Consider the following 19,924-nt stretch of genomic DNA (forward strand, 5'->3'; position numbering starts at 1 on the left):
TAACGCGCAAAATGTATTTGACAGGTCAGGGGGAGCTGCAGAAGGTTGGTCAGGGTGGTGCTGTGCGTGTTTGTTTTTGTCCCGCAGCCTCTTGACCCCAGTTTGATCTCCCCTCTAAAAGGAGATATGTGTTACCTTGCCTCTCACCCACACTCACACCACCCTCCATTAGCTCGATCACGCATTATTATGGAGTGCTCTCTTTTCATCAGAGCTAATCTGTGTTGCTGGGAGACCCTCGGCCCTATTCAGAACATCATCCCTCTCTGTCCTGGATCCCCTTTGCTTTGAAAAAGGATCCCGGGTCTTTAAAAAGTGGATGGGGTCCTGAGCCATTCAAGGTGTATCCAATGCCTCGCGCTCAGCAAGGCTCTTAAATGCTAAACAGACGGTGGAGCAAATAAAGATCAAAGGCAGCAGCCTTGCCCGCCTGGCCTGCTGTCCTCACATGCCAGGCGCTGCTGTCACAGTGAATCACAGCCATGCAGCTTCCGTGCTCACGCTGACCCCCTTCCCCTCCCTCACCACCTACGGGCCACCGACCCCCTCGACACTGTTACAGCCCCTCTGCGCCAGTGTCTCACGTCAACACTTACAAACAGGGTTAAAACAAGAGTGTATTGGGCTGTCTTTGTCAGACCAAGCTGGACATGACCGTGAGGGTTCAGAGGAGGAGGACGCCTCTCACCTTCATGCACATCAGGATTTTATCAAGTTCACTTTAGAGCAACAAGCCAAAAAGTTGAGCAGTTGGGAAGCATCACAGTGATTTATTCACTCCGGCCTCTCGCTGCGCCTTCGTTTGCCTTATTTCTCCTGACCCTGAGTGTGTGCACGGTGACTCAACATGGATGTTATTTGTTTATACATTGATTCACTGGATTTGAAATGTACAAGCAACTTTTAACTGGCAATGAAACAGTATCAGTTTACTACACTTATGCCTCTATATGACCGACATTTGCAAACAAGACCATCAGCGAGAAGATTGGTTATTTCTGTATAGTTATTGTATACTATAGGTGTATACACAGCACTTAAACATCTTTATTGTCATATTACAGTTATTAAGCCCCCTCAGTTCATCCTCAGCTATCTGCCATAGCAAATAGTTTGTTTTCAGTTTTTTTGTTTCCTTTTCCTGTGATGTAGCCAAAAATGACTCAAACTCAATTTCATTTTGCAACCAAGATTTTGTTAAATTATAAATAAATGAACCTTGTAACCTTGTAAATAGATACATTACCTCACCACTAAGCATCCTGCACACAGCTGTGAAAAAGTATTACAAATATGTTGCGTCTTTCTTTCACACACTTCCCAGTCAAATACACATTAGTTAGTCAGTTCAAGATCTTTATGACAGAAGGTGAAGACTCTCATACCACTTCTGTCCACAGGGCCCACCGGGATCAACAAAATATGAAGGTCCTCATGGTCACTTTAAATAAAGTCTGTCTCTTTAAAAGTGCCTTTGCGTTGATTCTGCTAGCATGTGAGGCGAGCAGAGCATATAAAACATGTGGTGGTACATTAGTCATGAGTTTAGCTCAATGAAAGGCATGACTGTATATAATAACTCTTTTATTAGGGGGCAAAGCAGGTTTTTTTCCTCTGTTGTCCTCATTTGTCCGACAGCTTGTCCGACAGTGTGTGTGAATTTATGAGCTGTATGGCTTATTTTAGCTTTTGTTTGAATTAAACATGAGACGGGAGCAGGTGCCACTCAAGCCACTACAGCCATCTCACAAGACGATGTTAATTTTGTAGTGATACTAAATGTTCAAGTGAATTTGAGTGTTTGGTTTTGTGCTTTGCCATTGTTCTGCGATAGATGGTGTGGCTGCGGATCTGTGCAGCATCTCAGTGATGTCCCGGCAGCAGGGGTTAAGTAAGGCACCCTGCCCTCTCATATGCTCCACAGCTACTTGACCTGTTTGTTCAGCTGTATACCCAGGCGCATGTTTGCCTCCACCCCACCCACCCGCTCCTCCCCTGACTTGAAGTGCCAAAGGTGGAAGCCTATTGAAGGGAGACTGCCAGCAACCCCACCCTTGCTTTGCCGGCAGGACATTAAGGATGAAGGTTGAGAGGGACGGTTAGAGTGGCTAGATAAGCATCCTCCTGGTCCAGGTCAGCTATTCCAGATTAGTAGACCAAAGAAAAACCTTTTAATTAGGTTTGCCGTGCCGTTAGGGCCCTGCGGTATTGCGGCCCAGACACTTCCTGCATTGTGCTACACCACCCATAAAGCAGCAGAGAGTAGGGAGTGAGTGAAAGAAAGTGAGGCAGCGAGGCTAAAAATGACTCCGCCACATCTGCACCACACCACAAAACAAAGAGATGCCTGATTGCCACCATGCACCGCGGTTTTTTACCTACATAGAGGCCCTGCATGTGAGCTCAGGCATGGGACAACAAACCACCTGGACTTGTTTTAACATGAAATATTTCTCGAGAAAAGCGTCGGAGAGGAGCTGAGCTTTCTCTTACAACATTAACCCATCCAAGTTTCCACTACTTTCTTCGTCTTTTTAACTTCTCTTGTGTTCTCGTTCCCACAGTTAACTCTTGAGTGGAGATGCTGCTGAGAAATCCTAGAGCCGGCCCCGTGAAACCCGCTCCAAATACAGTGTAAGCACGTTGCTTCTCATAACAAAAATAGAGGCAGAATACCAACAATCATATCTTGGTGATGCTTAATGAGCCCTTTGGGATCCTTGACAATATACCACTAATATGGTGCTTTGCATCCTTTGAAATACACCAGAGTAGAGTCCTAGAAATAGTAACACAAAAGCGAGGCCTCGCAGACGCCCCACAGCCAACACAACAAGTTTTCTCTGAACTCCCTGTACCCGCTGTTCTACAGCACGTCTGCCCTCTCATCAAATTTCACACCAGCTCCACTCCGCCTCTAAATCTTTGTGTTCCTACCTGCGCCACGGCACAGGAATCGAGTTGTGCCAGTGTTTGTAGGGGAGGGGAGGAGAAACGAGAGATGAAAAGTGAGGAGGGTGTACTAGTAATTGCCTGCTCTCCAGACACGTGGAGCCTGTCTGGAGAAGAGATACCGGGGGCGGAGGCTGTGCTGGTGGTGCTGGTGGTGGTATGTCATCAATTTGAGCTTGGCCCTAATGTCTCAAAATAAAGACGAACACCTCACTTTGATCTTCATGGCCTGTTCGGCAGACGGTCTGCTGAGATAACGATCCATGCCGGTTACTGTAATCTTAGCCTCAAACCATGCTTTTTACTGCAGAGAGGGACAGAAGACTGAAGAGAGCTTTACACGTTATGACTCTGATAGTACAGCGGAAAAACTGTGTCTACAGTTTAAAAGAATGTATCTTGTGTGATTTACAGCAAGTGTTTTAAGGGTGGGTTGTTGATAAAAGCCTGTGTTTGGGATAAATGGGTCGAAGGACGCGTGTAGAGGAATTTTGTATGAATAGGCGAAGCAACTAGGCAGTTGCAAGTAGCGCCTCAGGGGTGTGGAACGTGCTGGGGCCTGCTGCATTATGAAGACGAGCCCCGCACCCGGCCAGCTGTGCCGCACACAGGACTGCAGGAATGAGAGCACCATGAATGGCTTTCTCTGTGTGACAATGACTGCAGCACTCAGCGGAGAGGGAATGGTCAGAGGTCCTTGCTATGGACAGGCAGCATTGAGTCTGAGTGTGTGTGCGAGACAGAGAAGAGTGCGTGTGTACACTGGGAAATTACCCAGGAATGCGAGGATACATGCCAAAGACAAAGAATTTGAGTCACATTCAAGGGAACCTTACCCTCCTCCTCGCCTCCTCTGAAGAAATATCACAACCCCATCAAAAGGCCTGGCCCGAGAGCCACACTGGATGGAACTAATGTAAGTCTTGTGCGCTGGCTTAAGCCTGTTGGAGGAGTTTAATTGATGAGATGAGATTTTTTTTCCTGCAGATGAATTTCCCCTGACAGCAGCAGAGTAATCTCACAGCAGCCTGATGAAACTTTGATTGAAATTTTAACACCTTTGAGAGATTGTCTTTCTAGCGACACATTCATTGTTTTATTTTGTTTTTTAATAAATTTATTCATAGATTTATATCTCAAAAAATCTTTCCGTACAGTCGAATTCACACATTCTTTGCGCTCTATTACGGTTTAATCCTAACTTGAGAAACGGATAAGCGCATTGATGACAAAAAACACTTTGAGCTCATGAGGGGTCTCAAGTTAGCATTCAGCCACATGTGAATCACAAACCACAGTCAAACTCAGACGCAGCTACAACTTAATAAATACTTTACAAAAATAATGCAGGCTTTTTACAATGAAGATCTGCCTCGGAGACACAAGGGTTGTAAATTAACAGTGGAAATAAGATGCATGCTAAATAAACTCACAAGCTTACTGGAGAACCTGGATATTGCAGATGACAAAATGGGAGAAAATCGGATGACCCTGCTCTCTCTGCCCCCCCGCACCCCTACCTCCCCCCTCCCCCCACCCCCCGACACATTCCTGAAGGATCTGATTATTCTATTACCACAGGCCTCTCGGATTCACCAAACACAAACAGTCTATGGAGACGAACACGGACACAATCTAAACGAAGACTCCAAGAATAATAAATTCCCTTTTTTTTAAGAATATAAACTCAGTCCTCCCTTTAGTGACCAAATCTGAGTTATATAACTGGTGACATAGCTACTGGCAAAATTTTCATTCATTTTTTTAGAGGCATATTTTATAAAAAAAAAAAAAAAAAATTACAAAAAACAAAGCAACTTTTCGTGCCTGGTTTTGGTGAAGTCAGGAAAGTTCCTTATACGTTCTGACTCTGGATTTTTGTTCCTCTTGGTCCAAAAGAAGTCTTGTTCCTCAGAGCCTAAAAGTTCTTGTGTTATTTGACCTAAAACAGAATTAAAGAAATGGCTTCAGCACCATTTTTGAGGTTTAGCTGAATATTTAAGCAGTGTGTTTTTGTTCTCGGTCCTTTCTACGTCAGGCTAGAATTCCCTTGCTTCTTCAAACTGTTTGTAGTAGTCCTCGTCCTGAGGGTTGTCGGGACATTTCAGCCCGTTGTTTGGCGGCCTGGCCTGGTTGTAGCGGCTCCAGTCTCCTTTGCAGATGATCCAGGGCAGGATGTCCACTTTATAGTGCAGGTCGGCGGAGAACTCCGTGCTGATGAGGTTGGGCGTGCCGGCCCCTTTGCCGCGAGTGATGAGCTTCATGTGGTCGTCGTAGCAGCAGTGCTGCGCTGCCAGCGTGGTGGACTCCAGCGTCAGCATGGAGCGGATGCAGTAACGGGCCGTGGGCTTGTAGATCTCCAGCTTCTCTTTTGGCCCGCTGGCGTCTTTCCAGCGGAAGTCTCGTCGCGTGAGAGCGTCGTGTACATCTGCAGTGCTATACGCCACCTCAGTTGGGTAGGAGCAAGGGCAGCTGGGAAGGTCGTTCGCCACCTTGGTCATGTACTTCTTCAAGAAGTCACTCTTGCAGTTCATCCATCGCTCGCAGCTATCTGTGTCTGGAAGAGATGAAGACAACGTTATTTGCTGCATCTCCTTCCCGACATTAGAAGGTGTAGTATTTAACATGAAGGTGTGTTTTCACTGCGTTGATTAAAAACAGACGGGCAAAGAGAGAGCGGACAGCGGCATACCGTGCTCTTCCTGCCCTGCTACACATTTTTTCGTCTCTGCGCAGTAATGGAGCGCAGCCCGAGCATGAGGAATGCTCAGTGTGCGAAGGAACACTGCTGCCAGATGGATGAACTGTCTTTGATAGTGTAAGAACATCTGAATGAGGGATAGTCTGGAGTGAGACAAGAGGAGGCCCAATCTTACCAACACCAAAGAGCTCCGTGGCATTGAACTCATCTGTTCCAGCTAACAGGCTCACTTCAGTCGCTGCTGTCTTGAAGGCATCTTCAATACCTTCAGAGAGATGAATGCACAGTGAAAGGTGGATCAAAAGATGAAAGATGGCTAAAGCAACACATGCGCTCACAAGCTATCCAGTAACACCATCTTTACTGGTGTGGAATCTTTTTGTTCTGCGATCCAAAGTCTTTACCTGGGCAGCTGGGCATATCACAAGTTCTGGACTCAGTGGCTGTGCAGGCGTAACCACACGACCTGGTTCTCTTCTGGTTGCCGTTTCCACAGGTGACGCTGCACGCCGTCCAGTTACTCCAGTCCCCCTCGCCGTCCATATAGTCTGGATCAGAGGGAAAGAGAGAGAGAGAGAGATCCTCAGCTCTGATGCAGGCCACATGCTGAACTTACTCAGGCCTGTTAGCATGCCTCACTAATAATAAGTGGGGGAGGACATGAAAGGGGAAGTGGGGGAGCTCAAAGTTCTCTTTGACTTTGCCCCTCAAAGCAGATACCACGAAAGCCTGTCCACACACACACACACACATACATGCACCATGTTGCTAGCGCAGAGTTGAGTCCAAGGCGAAGGCACCATATGTGTGTTCAGTTAGTGAAGAAACAGGGAAACACTTTGCAAATTCCAACAAAGCTACAGGGGATCCAGCAGGGAACTTGCAAATAGAAATCAGCCCCGACACCATTCGGTCGCTCTATCTGTGATTCATTGGTTTGAAAATGGGAAGTGAAACGGCAAGAAATCCTCTTTAACTCCAATTATCATTGAGCAGATCACTGTAATGGGGATACATGGAAACAGTTACACTAAGCCTGTGACTACCCCACCACCACCATCACTACCACACACAGACACACATCTTGAAAGCAGTACTCCATCAATGAGGAGAATTAATGTGGGCATGTTGGGATGGAAGTATTTCTGGCCAGGGTCCAAACCTTCCTATATACCCCCCCGCTGCCATCTGCCCCTCATTATGAGCATTTTGTATGAATACAGGCCAGATAGCCATCTAGCGTTGCTCCCCTGCCTCTTCTGTAGCTTACTACGTGGCCAAAGAGCTCAGACCGAGCTCAGACTGAGCTCAGAATTTAGAAAACTTGATAATAACCTTACCTCAGCCCACAGATGAGACAACTATCAGTGGCCTGTGATGGATAGCCCTCACAGCCTGTCCAGCCAATTATGATTAAAACCAGGACAGTAATGATGATAAAATAAATACTTGTCCATTAGTGTGGTATGAAATAAAGGATGAATGAGAGCTGACCGCAGCGATAAGCCAAAAACCATTAAACATGGGCTTTGGTTTGATGAAAAAAGATTATAAAATCACCCTCCTCACCGCTGGAGTGCAAGTGCAAGTGGATAAAATGACATTTACCACAGCACACGCATTCCTGTTCGACCATGTTGGTTTGGGCATGCTACAACACGGGCCGGACGCATACTGTATGACAGTGAGTGTAAATTCTTCCACGGCAGATTTATCTGCGGGGTTACTTTTTGGAGAGTGTTGTGAGAATGGTGTGGCAGCCAAACAGTGCTTCTGGCCCCATTCCTGCTGCTGAACTTTGATGTAGCGAGGCGTTTAAACTGTGTCACGTAGCTAGCTCCACACCACAGTGGAATCCGTCTCGTAAAACAGTGTTAAAGGCTTCAATCAGGGGGCTCCCAAAGGCTCGCCTGGGATGACTGCACTTATTATGGTGACAGCTTAAATCAGCAAATCTGCAAATTACAGATTCCACATCAGACTATGGCCATCTGTGGAAAATGCTGGAGACCAGTGCTCAAATAAGAGCCTATGGACACAGCTAAACATTCTGCATTGTGCACTCATTTCCTCGCAAACACACACACAAACACACACACCCTGCTGTCATTCTCACCATATTCAGTCTGAGCTTTGCTTCCTCCCCCGGTGCCTCCTCTCCTGTCCCAGTCTGTCGGCGGCCTCAGGAAGTTGCTGTCCTCGCTGTTGCTCCCGTAGGAGCGATCATGCTCCTCTGTTTGATGAGTGGTGGAAGAGGAAGAAGAGGAGGAGGCGGAGGAGGAAGAAGTGTGAGGCCACCAGTTTCTCCAGTTAGGAGAAGCCCAGTTGGGTTTGCTTTCCTTACGGAGGCCTTTTTCTGGCTCATGGCTCTCCAGTCCGTCCACCACTTCAATGGTCACCTGAAGAACAGAAGTACATTTAAAGGGACAGTTCAAAAATCCAGAATATATATTTTCCCTCATATTTGTTAGGCTATATGTCCATTGATTGCTTTGGTGTGAGTTGCAGAGTTTCTGAGAAATCGGCTTGTGGTGCAGCAATGTTTCATTCCAGAAATCATGACCCAGTTACTCAAGATACTTCACGGACCTTGTTAAGAGCATCATGTAGGAACTTTTTTCGTTCTACAGGACTATACTTGCCAATTGTATCACCATGCAGAAGTGTGCATCTACTCATGTATGAGAGGCTTATGACAGTGCAGGATGTAAACATTAATGGTGCCCTCCCTGGCTGATCTGTAACATTAGCTTAGTTAGCTTATCTTAGCTTAGAAAATAGTTCCGAAATGAAACTTTTAACACTGTGGATTATCTTGAGTAACTGGCCCCTGATTTCTGGAAAGAGACATTGCTGTTGAGTTAAAATGTAATTTTTTGGCACCACCAGTGCCATGTAGTTCCATCATATTGGAGAGAAGGCAGACATCTCTATGGCCGAAATCTCTAAAATTTGGCAACTCACACCAAAGAGAAAAAAAAAAAAATCGATGGATAAGCAGCACTTCAGGTAAGAGGGAATATCTGTATTTTTGAGGTATACTGTCCCTTTAAAGTCAATGTTCATCAAATACATTAACATTTTTGGGCAGAATAGGCGATCGGGTTGCCATGAGGTGACACTTTTCTGATACCCCAACCCACGATTCAACCCCTTCCCCCTTTCTGTCCTAACACATGTGCCTCCCAGATGAGGGGGGACCATCACCCCTGCCCCACAGTCACCCTCCCACCTCTTGGGCTCTCTCCACCTAAACACAAAGTTCAAAGGGCTACTCAGCCTCCTCCAGACCATGAAAGCCAGATGAATCCCAGGATCAAAGACACCCCCCTCCTCCTCTCCCCCTTCTCCCACAGCCTCACACCCTTGCTCAATTGGTTGCTCCGCTCTCTTCCCACATCTTGAGATGTTAATACACTTTGTTCGTGCTCGGATTTAGCAGCGATGCTCTCAGAAATGGAAAGACCCCCTCGCTGGATTAGACAGGAGAATGATTTAAACATGGATGCGGTTACTTGGCCATCTGCACCTCTGAGGGACTTCTGGGCAAGGGTTTGCCACACATTTACATAAGCTTCCGTCTGTCCTCCTGCACATGGGTTAGTCGTGAGGCATTGCTGGTTAGCGTCTGCCTTTCAGCTGTCATTATGATGGACGGGAGACCTCAGTGCCTGTCTTAAGCTGCACTACAAGCCAGGAAGTGTGAAAGGGGATGGGGGGGATGACAGAAGGAGGAAGGGGGAGAAAAAGGGGGTAGTGATGTGCACCAAACTATTCTCCTTCTTCCTGTTTGCTCTTCCTGTCCTGTGTGCTTGAGTAGCCATGTCTTACAAGTGAGTGAAAGCATCAAAGCACACTGGCAGGTGCACAGACACACATGATCACCTGGATGTTGGGATTCTGTCCATTGATGTCGGCTTTGGAGAGGTCGGGGAAGTTGTGCAGATCCAGGAGGAAGGCTCCAGGGCCGTCTCTGTGGACGTTGCTGCCTTGTGCCCAGGGGAGGGCGGCGGGCCTGTGGGTCAACCGGTGCTCTGGACCAGATCTCCGGTCTTCAGGAGGCAGCTGGGAAGAGGAGCTGCTTTTTGCATTTATATTGTTCTGCTGAGGAGAGAAAGAAACATAACACACATTTATTATTGTTTTTTTGCCAGGGCTGGCTGCAACTGACCAATCATGTTTTAGTTAGGTCACAGTTTTGCAACTCGGGGGAAAAAAGACCAGCAATATATATAGACTATATCTCAATATTTTGGCAAATTCTAGAACAAAATCGGATATCCAACATTTAAAAGGACACATTGATGTATATAGTGTCATATCAAGATAATAAAATAATATCAATATATTGGCCAGCCGTAGCTGTACATTCACAATTTAAGATTGTTAGGATGGTTAAAAAATATTGCATCCCCTTTTGTGTGAATGTAAAGACTCCCTGTTAGTCACTTGGCATCTACAGAGTCTGCCCACTCAGCTGCGTTAGATTGATCTCTCATGTTGACAGAGGTCTGTGTGGCCGTGACCTCTGTCATAAATCCTCTGGAGTCTGGACTACTTGGAGCCCAGAAAGAAACAGTGAGACAAACATCACACCAAGTCCGTCTGCTTCCACTAAAATATAATCCGTCCAGAGCCTGCATTTAGAGCCAATGTCACAGTTACACTGTATATTTTTCCATTTTTAACTGGCGGAGTACGCTGTTGCTTTACCATAGTAAATGTTGTGGACATCTTTAGCATGTTCTGGTGCTGGCTGGGAGAAAAGAGTAATGTAAGGTTTTCCTGCACTGAGGCTATACAGAGAAAACCTAAGCAAACATTGCAAAATAATTACATCTGCCTCCTTGAAGACAGAAAAACATTTGGTTTTCTGACAGAGGGCGTTGTAAATCCGTCCCAAAAGGACAGTTAGGGCATATGTCTCCTGTCAGGTATGCACAGAAGGAACAATTATTCCTCAATTGGACAGACAGCCATAAGTAGTCGGCAATCATACATTCTGTGGTGGCAGAAAATAAGATCAAAGAGAGCCATCAATCACGTTCCTTGTTTTCTTTTTTCACATCCCATTTCTTCCTCCCCAGTGTTTTTGTGGCTGGGCCGAGGCCTGAGAATATGGCAACAGTGCTGTATGGTTGCGGTGGCCAGTCACAGACAAAGTGTCAGCTCAGCCACATTGTGGTTGGCATAAAAGCCCCCAGTGGAGCTGTTTGTGTCCAGCCAAGGTGCACTCTTGGACAATATAGACGCTGTAAATGGAGCTGCACAGCGAGGGAGGGAGGATTATAAATGTACATGTAACTTAAAGTCAACCACGGAGGCGACAGCGGCTGCACAGACAAACTCCCATTTCCATTTAGCATTACTCTTCTTAATCCACTACCAGAGACCGGATGGGTGTTCATATGATGTATGATGCATTTCAAAGAATGTAAAACTTTCACATCGCATATCTTAATGCCATAATTACAATGATTATTACAATTGCCCGTAATTTTGAGGAAGAAGAGTAGGTGGTTCTGCATTTTGCCTGTAGCCACCGAATGAAAAAGGGCTTTTACTGTAGATAAGATGATGAGTTTTTATGAGAATTTATGTTCACAATCATAAAAGAATCTGAAAAAGCAGATTCCAATTAAAACCACAAATGTCTTTTCCAGAACCAAACAATTATGGCTGAGAGCTCAGTAGAGAGAAAGACATCATTTCAATAGCCATCGACCCTTTATGTGAACATCACAGGACCCTCTGTGGGTCTATCAAAAGCACTTGGGCTTTGAGATGGCCACGTGATAACCTTGTCTTTCAAGTTCCCAGCCTTCAGAAGTCACTCAGTGGCTGTAATTGAGCTCCTCTGAGGGAGCTGGCCCAGCACAACACTCACAGGTTCAATCACAATGTTAATTCATATATAGAGTTGTAAATACAGTAAACAGGTGAGCTTATTCTCCTCTGAGTGGGTTAGATTTTAATGGATTATATTAGCATCAAAGTGCAGACCACCTGCTGCCACAAAACACTTAACTGCCACACATTTCAGACAACCTCTCTCTCTTGTTTTCCCATCATAAGTCTATGAGGTGTTTTGCAGTCGCACATGTATCCTTGACTTATGACTTACTACTTTCTCCTCGAGTCGGCCCATTAAAAGAAAGCAGATGCCACCTCGAATGTTTCAGAATACGCAAACTGTCAGTTCGTGAAACCCAGTCACAGTGTTCGCAGACAGATTAATCCTTCATTATCCAGTATAATCCCATCTGAATCTTCTGTTGTGTCATATTACGCCGTATTACACATGGCAGGCAGATTATCTAATCCTGACACAAATTTGGTTTATTTAAAGTCAAATTTAAAAGCGCTCTGATCCCAGGGTGACACTTGGGATGATGTTTCACTCAGTGTGGGGGCTCGTTGGGTTGAAGCCTGCTTGTAAACACAGACCGTTTATGGGCAAATATTAGTAGCTTAGTAGTAATGCGATTTGATTTATGTACAGGCCAATGATAATCTTGCAGACATTCAGGTAAGAAGGCACCAAATGGGAGAATTACTTTTGAGACTAAATTAGATACTGAATATTGCTCAAGTGCTGCACATTTGAATAAAACTAGTGGTAATAATTTGCCATCAGACTCCCCAAGGATTAAGAAACTACACAGGAAAGCAGCACGAATCAAACTGATTCCCAAAATGTTCTTAAATGCTACAGGTTGTTTCATTATACAAATCTGTTATCACCATGGACAGATTTTAAAGCAACATCATGTAACTTTCTGACCTTAAACTAACAGCTACAAAATCATTTTGATGGTACAGTGTCTTGTAACAGGGTGAAAGGTGTCTCTGTCTCTATCACTTGTTTCTGCACTGTGTAACTTCAGTGAGAGGGTGGGATCACAGCGTTACATACATGTTTACATCAAGATACAAGTTTTCAACACATAACACTGTTATGATGTAATGAGTTTTGTTTGTAGTTAGCACCTACATTACATCTGACAAATTGTCACAGGCCTGGGATTTGTATTCAGGATGGTGGTGTTGTACTCAGTAACTGTGTGGGGCGCCAATTTGCACAAAAATGGCAATTTCTACATAGTGTTGCTTTAAAGTTACTACACTGGGGAAAATGCCACTTCAACATCAAATACCAGGTGTTTCTTGCTTGTAATGAGTAAAAAAAAAATAAAAAAACATCTATAGTATAAAGTATAAATGATCGACAAACAAGTTGCATTCATCTCACTGAAATGCTACTTTCTAGGGGTTTTTGTCTTACATTAAGTCTAATAAGATATTTTCGACCAGAAATTCAACAAGATTTTGTTGAAGTTTTTTTTACAGTGTTTAAATTGACAGTTTGCTCTGGAGAAATATATCTGTCTGTAAAAAGCTACATAATTTACAAACTGAGCCATAGTGAAGTTAAGTAATGTCTGAAGACATCCATGAAGGTGAGTTGTAATATGCCGTATAGCTGACACCGTTGAATATGAGAGCTGCTGTGTATATCAACATTCAGGTGAGTTAGAAAATTATATTCAAACCTAATTTAGGATTTACCTGCCAACATTATGTTACAAGACATTTTCTCTAATCTAAGCCAGTGTCAATCAAGGACCTAAGAAAGAACAGTTTTATGCATGATTTTCCTTGTAGAGCTTTTGAGTCTTCTACTTGACTTCTCTCAATGTCAATATTTCATGTTCAGAATAAACATATTCATTTCCTCACAGCAGAGTCAAACAGTGGACAATAGATGCCCTTGTTATGTGCACACAGTGTTGACATTCAGATTTATGTCTTACTTTCTTTAGTGCCAACAGGACATATGCGGAACTTCTCACTGTAGTAAATACATCAGAATCTTGCCAAAACACGGAAAAGTATCTGCCTTAAATATATTGCTGTTAATCAAAGACTTAAAGCCGAATTTTAAATTGGAAGAATGTGAAGATTGTGAATAGAACTGCCAAAAACAGTCCATCACTTTGCGGAAAACAGGGAAATTACCGCACTGAGATTTCACTAAGTCTATATTTCCATCTGGGAGCTCAGCCGTGTGAAGGACAAACCATGAAATCTTACACATCCAAAAAACAGATTTTCTTTCCAACTCAAGTAGTGTTGAAAATAATGGAAAGAATGCACAACATGGGGATTAGTCATCACAGTTGTGTATCACTTATGTAAAGTCCATCAGTTCTTGATAATCTCGACATAAACACCTCTCTCTGCCTTTTCCAAATGACTCTCAGTGGAGCTTTCTAACAGGATTTAATGAGGAAAACATGCCGTTTTGTCATATTTCTCTAATAGAGCCAAGGCTGTATATGTGCACGGGAGTAACTCATTTAAATGTTAGAAAAATCAGCTTTGATGGCGAGGCTGCTTTACAGTCGCTATCACTCATCGGAGATCTTCCTCATGCTTTAATTTGGAGATCAAAAGTGACACACCATTCCTCCTCAGTTCATCTGGGGCCTCCCAGGATGTCACCCCCCCCCCCAAAAGCCATGAATGAACACTTGCACACACAAGCCACCCCCTCTCCCCCCTCACAGTATCTCCTCTTCTTTTCCCGCTTCCCCCTTTTTCACTTTGTGAGGGCTGCTTAAAGGGGCATGACTCCATTTTCAATTGGGAGCAACTCAGGGGTCCTTCCCCCAGGGAGGTTGGCAGGAAATGAAGGCAGCGCACATTGTGCCAGATGCTTTTCAGCACTACACTTACGTAGGTGGAAGAGAAAACTATCCTTCCCCCTGTCATATGCCTCATACTGGGTGTGTGTGTTTATTTACAGGATCAAACTGACATCCATGGAGGATTTAAGAGCTCAAATATGAGTCATTCTTCTTGAAAATAAAAGAAAAAAATAAGCAGAGGAGAGGAAAATCACGATTAATTATTTAGTACAGTTAATGTTTTATTTCTGGATGAATGTGCCTCCCTGGGTGACACATCATGTGTCTTGGACCAGAGAGTTTTCTCTCTCCACTACAGGTGCATGGAGCCGCATCCTGTCATTTGTGTTTCTGTGAATGGCATTTTAAAAATGACACCTTGGCCTGACAATACACCCCCTGGGCCGTGACAAGCCCGGCCGAAAGATGACATCACCGCCTTCAGTGGCGGGCCAGTGAGGCATGTCCGCACATAGTCGGAGCATTCATGAGCAAAAAAGAAAAAAAAACAACAAAAAAAAAACATTCATCCCTTTACTCAACATGGGGCATGAGTGGCAAAGTTGGGCTCTTTCATCACGAGCCAGAATCTCAATGTAAATGTGGACTCTAGTGACAAAAGGGATGTGGAGGTTGGAATGGGTTGCATGTGTTTAGTATTTTAACTGCAATACCTCAGGAGAAACACCCACCCTGGTCCTCATCCCGGCTCATCCGATCCAGCATTTGGCTGTGTGACAAACATTCGATAAATTCCTGGAATATTTCCTCAGCTTTGCATGCCCTAATATCCAACCGAACACAGGCCTGCTGTTGCATATAGTCAGCCGGCAGTGATGTGATGGCAGTGATAGTGGAGATAAGAGAAATTACCCTCACCATCCTCTGTTGAAGTCAAAATTCTTTCCATTCATCTCCCCCAGAGCCCCAGCAAACAATTTATGAAGGGACACCATTCCAGTAGGCATAAATACCCATTTATCACTGGGACATGAAGACAGTATTTCAGTAGCATGCTAAATATACATCAAAAAGCAGCTGAAGGATGCTTAACACTCTCTAAAAAAGCCTGTTGATCCCAGACCCTTCTTAACCCTCCAGTCAGGATTTGAGGCTCGACTGGAGTCCCTGTGCTTTATGCTGATGTTAAAATGGGCAGTTAAACTTTTAAACCTGTCTTAAATGGTGTCATGTTGACAAACGTCCCCCCTTGTGAAATTTTGCCAAGGCCTGTTCTAAACTAGGGGTGCAGCTAACGATTATTTTCATTGTCGATTCATCTGTTGATCATTTTCTGCATTAATGGAATAGTTGCTTGGTCAATAAAAAAACAGAAAATGGGGGGAAATGTTACCCACACCCCAAGATCACGTCCTCAGCTGTCTTGTTTTGTCCACAACTCAAAGATACTTAGTTTACTGTCATAGATGAGGAAAGAAACCAGAAAACATTTACCTTTAAGAAGCTGGAATTTTGACTTGGATTTTTTGACTTGCTCATCATAAGAGTTGGCGGTTGTTTAATTAATGACAAGTAATTGATTAATCATTGCAGCTCTGTTCCAAACTGGATGACAATCCAAGAAAGTGTCATGAAAACTGTATTTTGACCAGATTGCATTAAGATTTCCTGGTGAATTAGGTGCAGGATCAAATAAAAAAAGTTGGGATTAAGGGTTGAAGTTTGATGCCAGACTCTTCTCCACACTAAACTCTGAGGCTTGTGTGTTGGGGGGGATCACTTCAGGGTATCAGGGTATCAGGTCTGACCCTCCACCTCATCAACTGGAAGCTTGGATGACAGTGATGAGCCCATGATGACAGAGAAGTGCCTGCAGCTAGCATTTAACCCCCACAATAGGGAGGTGCGTCTGGTGAGGGGAGCTCTGTGACCCTGCCTCATCTTCCACCCCTCTGCTGGCTCCCTGCCACTCCCGAGGGACACCCTAGGGAGTCCACATCCATGTGTATGTCAACAATCCCCAACGGTTCCCTGGGAGGGGAGGCTTCATTTTACCTGAGCCCTTTTTTTTTTTATCAAACCCATCTGTGACCAAACGAGCCCTCTCTGATATCACCCTCTGCATCAAGTTTCCCCAACAGATTTCCTGACTCACCTCTCTAAGTGCTCTGTCCTGATCCAGGCTCAGAGTTACATTTCCCTGCGGCAGCGGACTGCTCCGCAGCACCGTGATGTGCAAGGTGAGGAGAAGAAGTCCCAGGAGCAGCAGCAGTTCCGCCGCCAGTCGCACCATCCTTTTGACGCGGCCGCTCTTGGGAGCCTGCGTTGTGGCCGGAGCTCCGACTCCGCCTCCTCCCGGTGCAGAGACTCCAATCTCCGGATCCGCCGGGGACGAGGAGCCGCAACACCACTTCGGAGCCACTTCGGGAATCAGAATTGCAAAAAGAAAAAAAAAAAAAGAAGAAGGGAAAAGGATCGGAGGAGGGGCAGACGAATGACTTGGAGAAAAGTGCTGTAGATGAATTTGGATCCAGGGGGTTTTCTTTGATTGTCCTGAATTAAAAGGTGTCCTCTTTCACTGATTATTCATGGAGTTTGATTTTTAAACCATACAGGACACAAGTTAATGCTCTGATCTGCCAATCGATACACTGCAGGGCTGACCCAGCGCGCAGCATGAACACTTTCCGCTCTTGTTGCGCCCTCGTCAAACCCCCAAGCTCAGGAAACTTGCAGCCCAGTTGGCCCGTGGTGTCCCCGCCACATTCTCAGCCTAACACTTCACTTTTCACTCCTCGTGTCCACTTCAGCCGCTTTACGCACTTCTTGTTTTGTCCACATTCTGCACTGTCCAACGCGTTACTCGACGAGACTACCTTTGGAGAGAAAAAAAAGTACAGGTAGTTAAAAAAAACAAAAAAACAAACAACCTATGTCTTCACGGTGGAGTTGTCTCTGCTTCAAAAACAGTATTCATCCATTCTGCTGCGGATCGAGAGCCCCACCAGAACGAAGAGGTGCGGGCTTGCGTGCGTCTTTACGAGTCCTGCTGGAGGAAACAAGTCAAACCATATCAAACTACGGCTTTCTAAGACACACGCTGTTCTTGTTGTGCGCTCTTGAGGAGGTTTTATACTATACGCCCCTGTGCAGGCGCCCTCCCCCCTGGTTAACTCTTTCGTCCCTCTGAAACAGTCCTCCCCAAGCTGGAGTCCGGCTGGGGTTTGACACCAAACATTCTTGCAGAAGCTCGAATGACAAACAAGCCAAAAGTTCATTTTTCTCCTTTTTCCACTGCAGTTGAGGCGCACTTAAGTTCGTTCAAGTTACAGGATCAAAATAACAGAGATTTATCTTTTTAAAAACCTCTAAATATCTCAGAGAACAGTATTTCAGGTTTATAAAATATTTCCCCATTTCAATAGGCATTAAACCACGGATATGTATGCTGATTAAGTAAACCCTATATGCTGTATTAATGACACAAATGCCACTGCACAGGGACAATGAGGGCTTCCTGAGACAACCCCAGTAACCTTGGTGGTCCCCGGAGGCGCACTGGGCACACAGGCGCGTCACAGCGCAGCAGAGGAAGACGCCCGGAGGCGCGTTGCAGGACGTCTGCCTCTCCTGTTGACATGTCAGCTGTGAATTAAAACGCCGCGACGGAAGGTGCCGTAACACTTCGCTAAAGCAAGACAAATGGTGCGTAATGTGATTATCTCTCTTGAGACTTTTAATTGTCCGCTTCAAAGCTTCAAAGGACAGGTCGCTGTGTCAAATTACGCACCGAGGAGGGATGCTGCTGCCTCAGCCTGGGCGAGAGTCCACTGAGCCCCCCGAGACATGGAGCAAACCGCGTGCATCTAATATCAGCTTTGAGGTCAGTTAATCCAGTTTGGCCACAAGTGGAACAATAATGTTACAGATGCTGTGTCATAAATGTATTTGTCACAGATTAGTTGAGGACATATTCCGATCAAAACGCATATTGGTCATCCGGATGCGCGCATGAATGATCCTTGTGGCCAAATGGCGCGTAATGACGCACATGAACAGGATAATAGAAGAGCAGCTGAGCCAATGCATCTTCAAAAGTAGACTGCTACAGCAGAGTTACGTTAAATAAACATAAACATTAGTGAGTAGGATGCCACAAACGTGATGTTATTGTCCTTTTTATTTCATTTTTCCTGCATCACACGTCTCTTCATCGACAGGCTCAACCAAATGTGATGAGTACAAGCCAAAGACATCTTTCACTGAGTTTCCAACATGATTCATAGGAGCTATTCTGAGAATTCTGGTAAACTCTGGCCCTGACCCTTACTTCAGCTGAGCTCCAATATGCCCATCTGATGCCCATGTGTGCAAAAAAGCACAGTGAGTAAATGTGGTCAGAGGCGCAGCTTGATTTTTTATTCTAAATACATCCAGTGGCAGAAGGTGATGAGCAGCATTGGGTAATTCAACACCTTGGATGAATATTGTTACCTAGAGTCACATTTCATTCAGTCATTAAAACGCCCTATATCAATCACAAATATCTGATAAGGCTGTCTGAATTAGACTCTACAATTATAGAAATCCACCACACTGGCCTACTTCGTTACGCTCTCTGTTAACAAGTAGTTCCCAGTGCACAGCTTTCCTGCACTCTTCAGTTACAGTCTTACTCCAGGCAGAGAATAGCTGTCTAAACCATGTAAATCTGTTCTTTGTCTGCTTCACTTCAAAAATCCCTTTCCAGAATAGAAAATTCTCTGTCTAAATGGAAAACAGAGAGCAGAGAGAATGGCTTGCCTGCTTTGGACACAGTGGTGGACATCAAAGGCGTAGCAGAGGATCCCCCTTCAGAATAGCAGCTACATGCCATTCCAATAAGTGCAGTGTATTTGGATCTGCAGTTCAAAAGAGGCTGGCAGGCAGGTCTCTGGGGCCTTGCCACCAGTAGTCTGGTTGCACAGATGTTTCGAATGCCAGCGCAGACCATTTGCCACTTCTGCTGAAACTGAGGGCAGTTAGAAGTGACTGGAGGGAAGTTTGGCAAGACACGTGCTTCCCGCCTTGCTTGGCGCTCAGAGTCGGTTACCATACTCTGTCAATTTGTATCTTTAGCTAGAAATGGACACCTCTGGAGGAGATCATTTTGATTATATCTTTAATAATCCATCATAGTTAACTCTCCTGGTCAATACATTGTAAACTCTTGCATTTAAATAACATATTGTCATATTGTACACATTTTTGATAACATGTTTTCATGTTTTATCGTCAAACTTCTATTTATGCTTCTTGACTTGCAGGACTTGTTTGTATCTTTCCTCATGTTTTCCACTTACTACGTTTACTGTCATGCACCACAACACAAACACAAACTTGCATTTGAAAACCTACTTGGCAATCTTCTCAATACAAATGATTCTGAAAAAATAAAATTATGTTTTACCAGTCTTTCAAATGACTTCTTATAAGACTGGTGACGTGGGTTGCTGCCAGCATGATTGTTATAATATAAAGGATCTGCACGGAGAAAGATTTAGTGGGCCAAATTTGTAAGTTTCATGTCTGCTAACAACCATGTTATGCTTTCCTTCACACACATTTAGGATTATATAGA

At 44.7% G+C, this 19,924-nt stretch overlaps 1 protein-coding gene across 2 annotated transcripts; it reads right to left on the reverse strand.

Annotated features, from left to right (window-relative positions):
* Positions 1-4,841: 4,841 nt before the first annotated feature.
* Positions 4,842-16,612, reverse strand: ism1 (isthmin 1). 2 transcript variants are annotated; one of them, XM_073482510.1, is made up of 6 exons: positions 16,460-16,612; positions 9,539-9,757; positions 7,770-8,052; positions 6,058-6,201; positions 5,829-5,918; positions 4,842-5,509 (listed from the first exon to the last, which is right to left on the reverse strand). In XM_073482510.1, the coding sequence occupies exons 1-6, from the start codon at positions 16,595-16,597 to the stop codon at positions 4,992-4,994; spliced, it is 1,392 nt and encodes a 463-aa protein (XP_073338611.1). In that variant the 5' UTR covers positions 16,598-16,612; the 3' UTR covers positions 4,842-4,991. The 2 variants fall into 2 exon arrangements, with proteins under 2 accessions (XP_073338611.1, XP_073338610.1); XM_073482509.1 differs by having other exon boundaries at positions 9,539-9,754; positions 16,460-16,597.
* Positions 16,613-19,924: the final 3,312 nt, after the last annotated feature.

This window comes from Pagrus major, chromosome 15 (genome assembly GCF_040436345.1).
Source record: "Pagrus major chromosome 15, Pma_NU_1.0".
In the NCBI taxonomy this organism is placed as follows: Eukaryota; Metazoa; Chordata; class Actinopteri; order Spariformes; family Sparidae; genus Pagrus; species Pagrus major.

Bases quoted from the DNA above. Each gene is read 5' to 3' on its own strand.
- ism1 (XM_073482510.1), bottom strand. From the start codon at position 16,597: ATGGTGCGACTGGCGGCGGAACTGCTGCTGCTCCTGGGACTTCTTCTC. The intron at 9,758-16,459 runs GTGAGTCAGGAA...TTCTCTCCTCAG, and splicing joins AGGACAGAGCACTTAGAGAG to CAGAACAATATAAATGCAAA. The intron at 5,919-6,057 runs GTAAAGACTTTG...ATCTCTCTGAAG, and splicing joins TGATATGCCCAGCTGCCCAG to GTATTGAAGATGCCTTCAAG.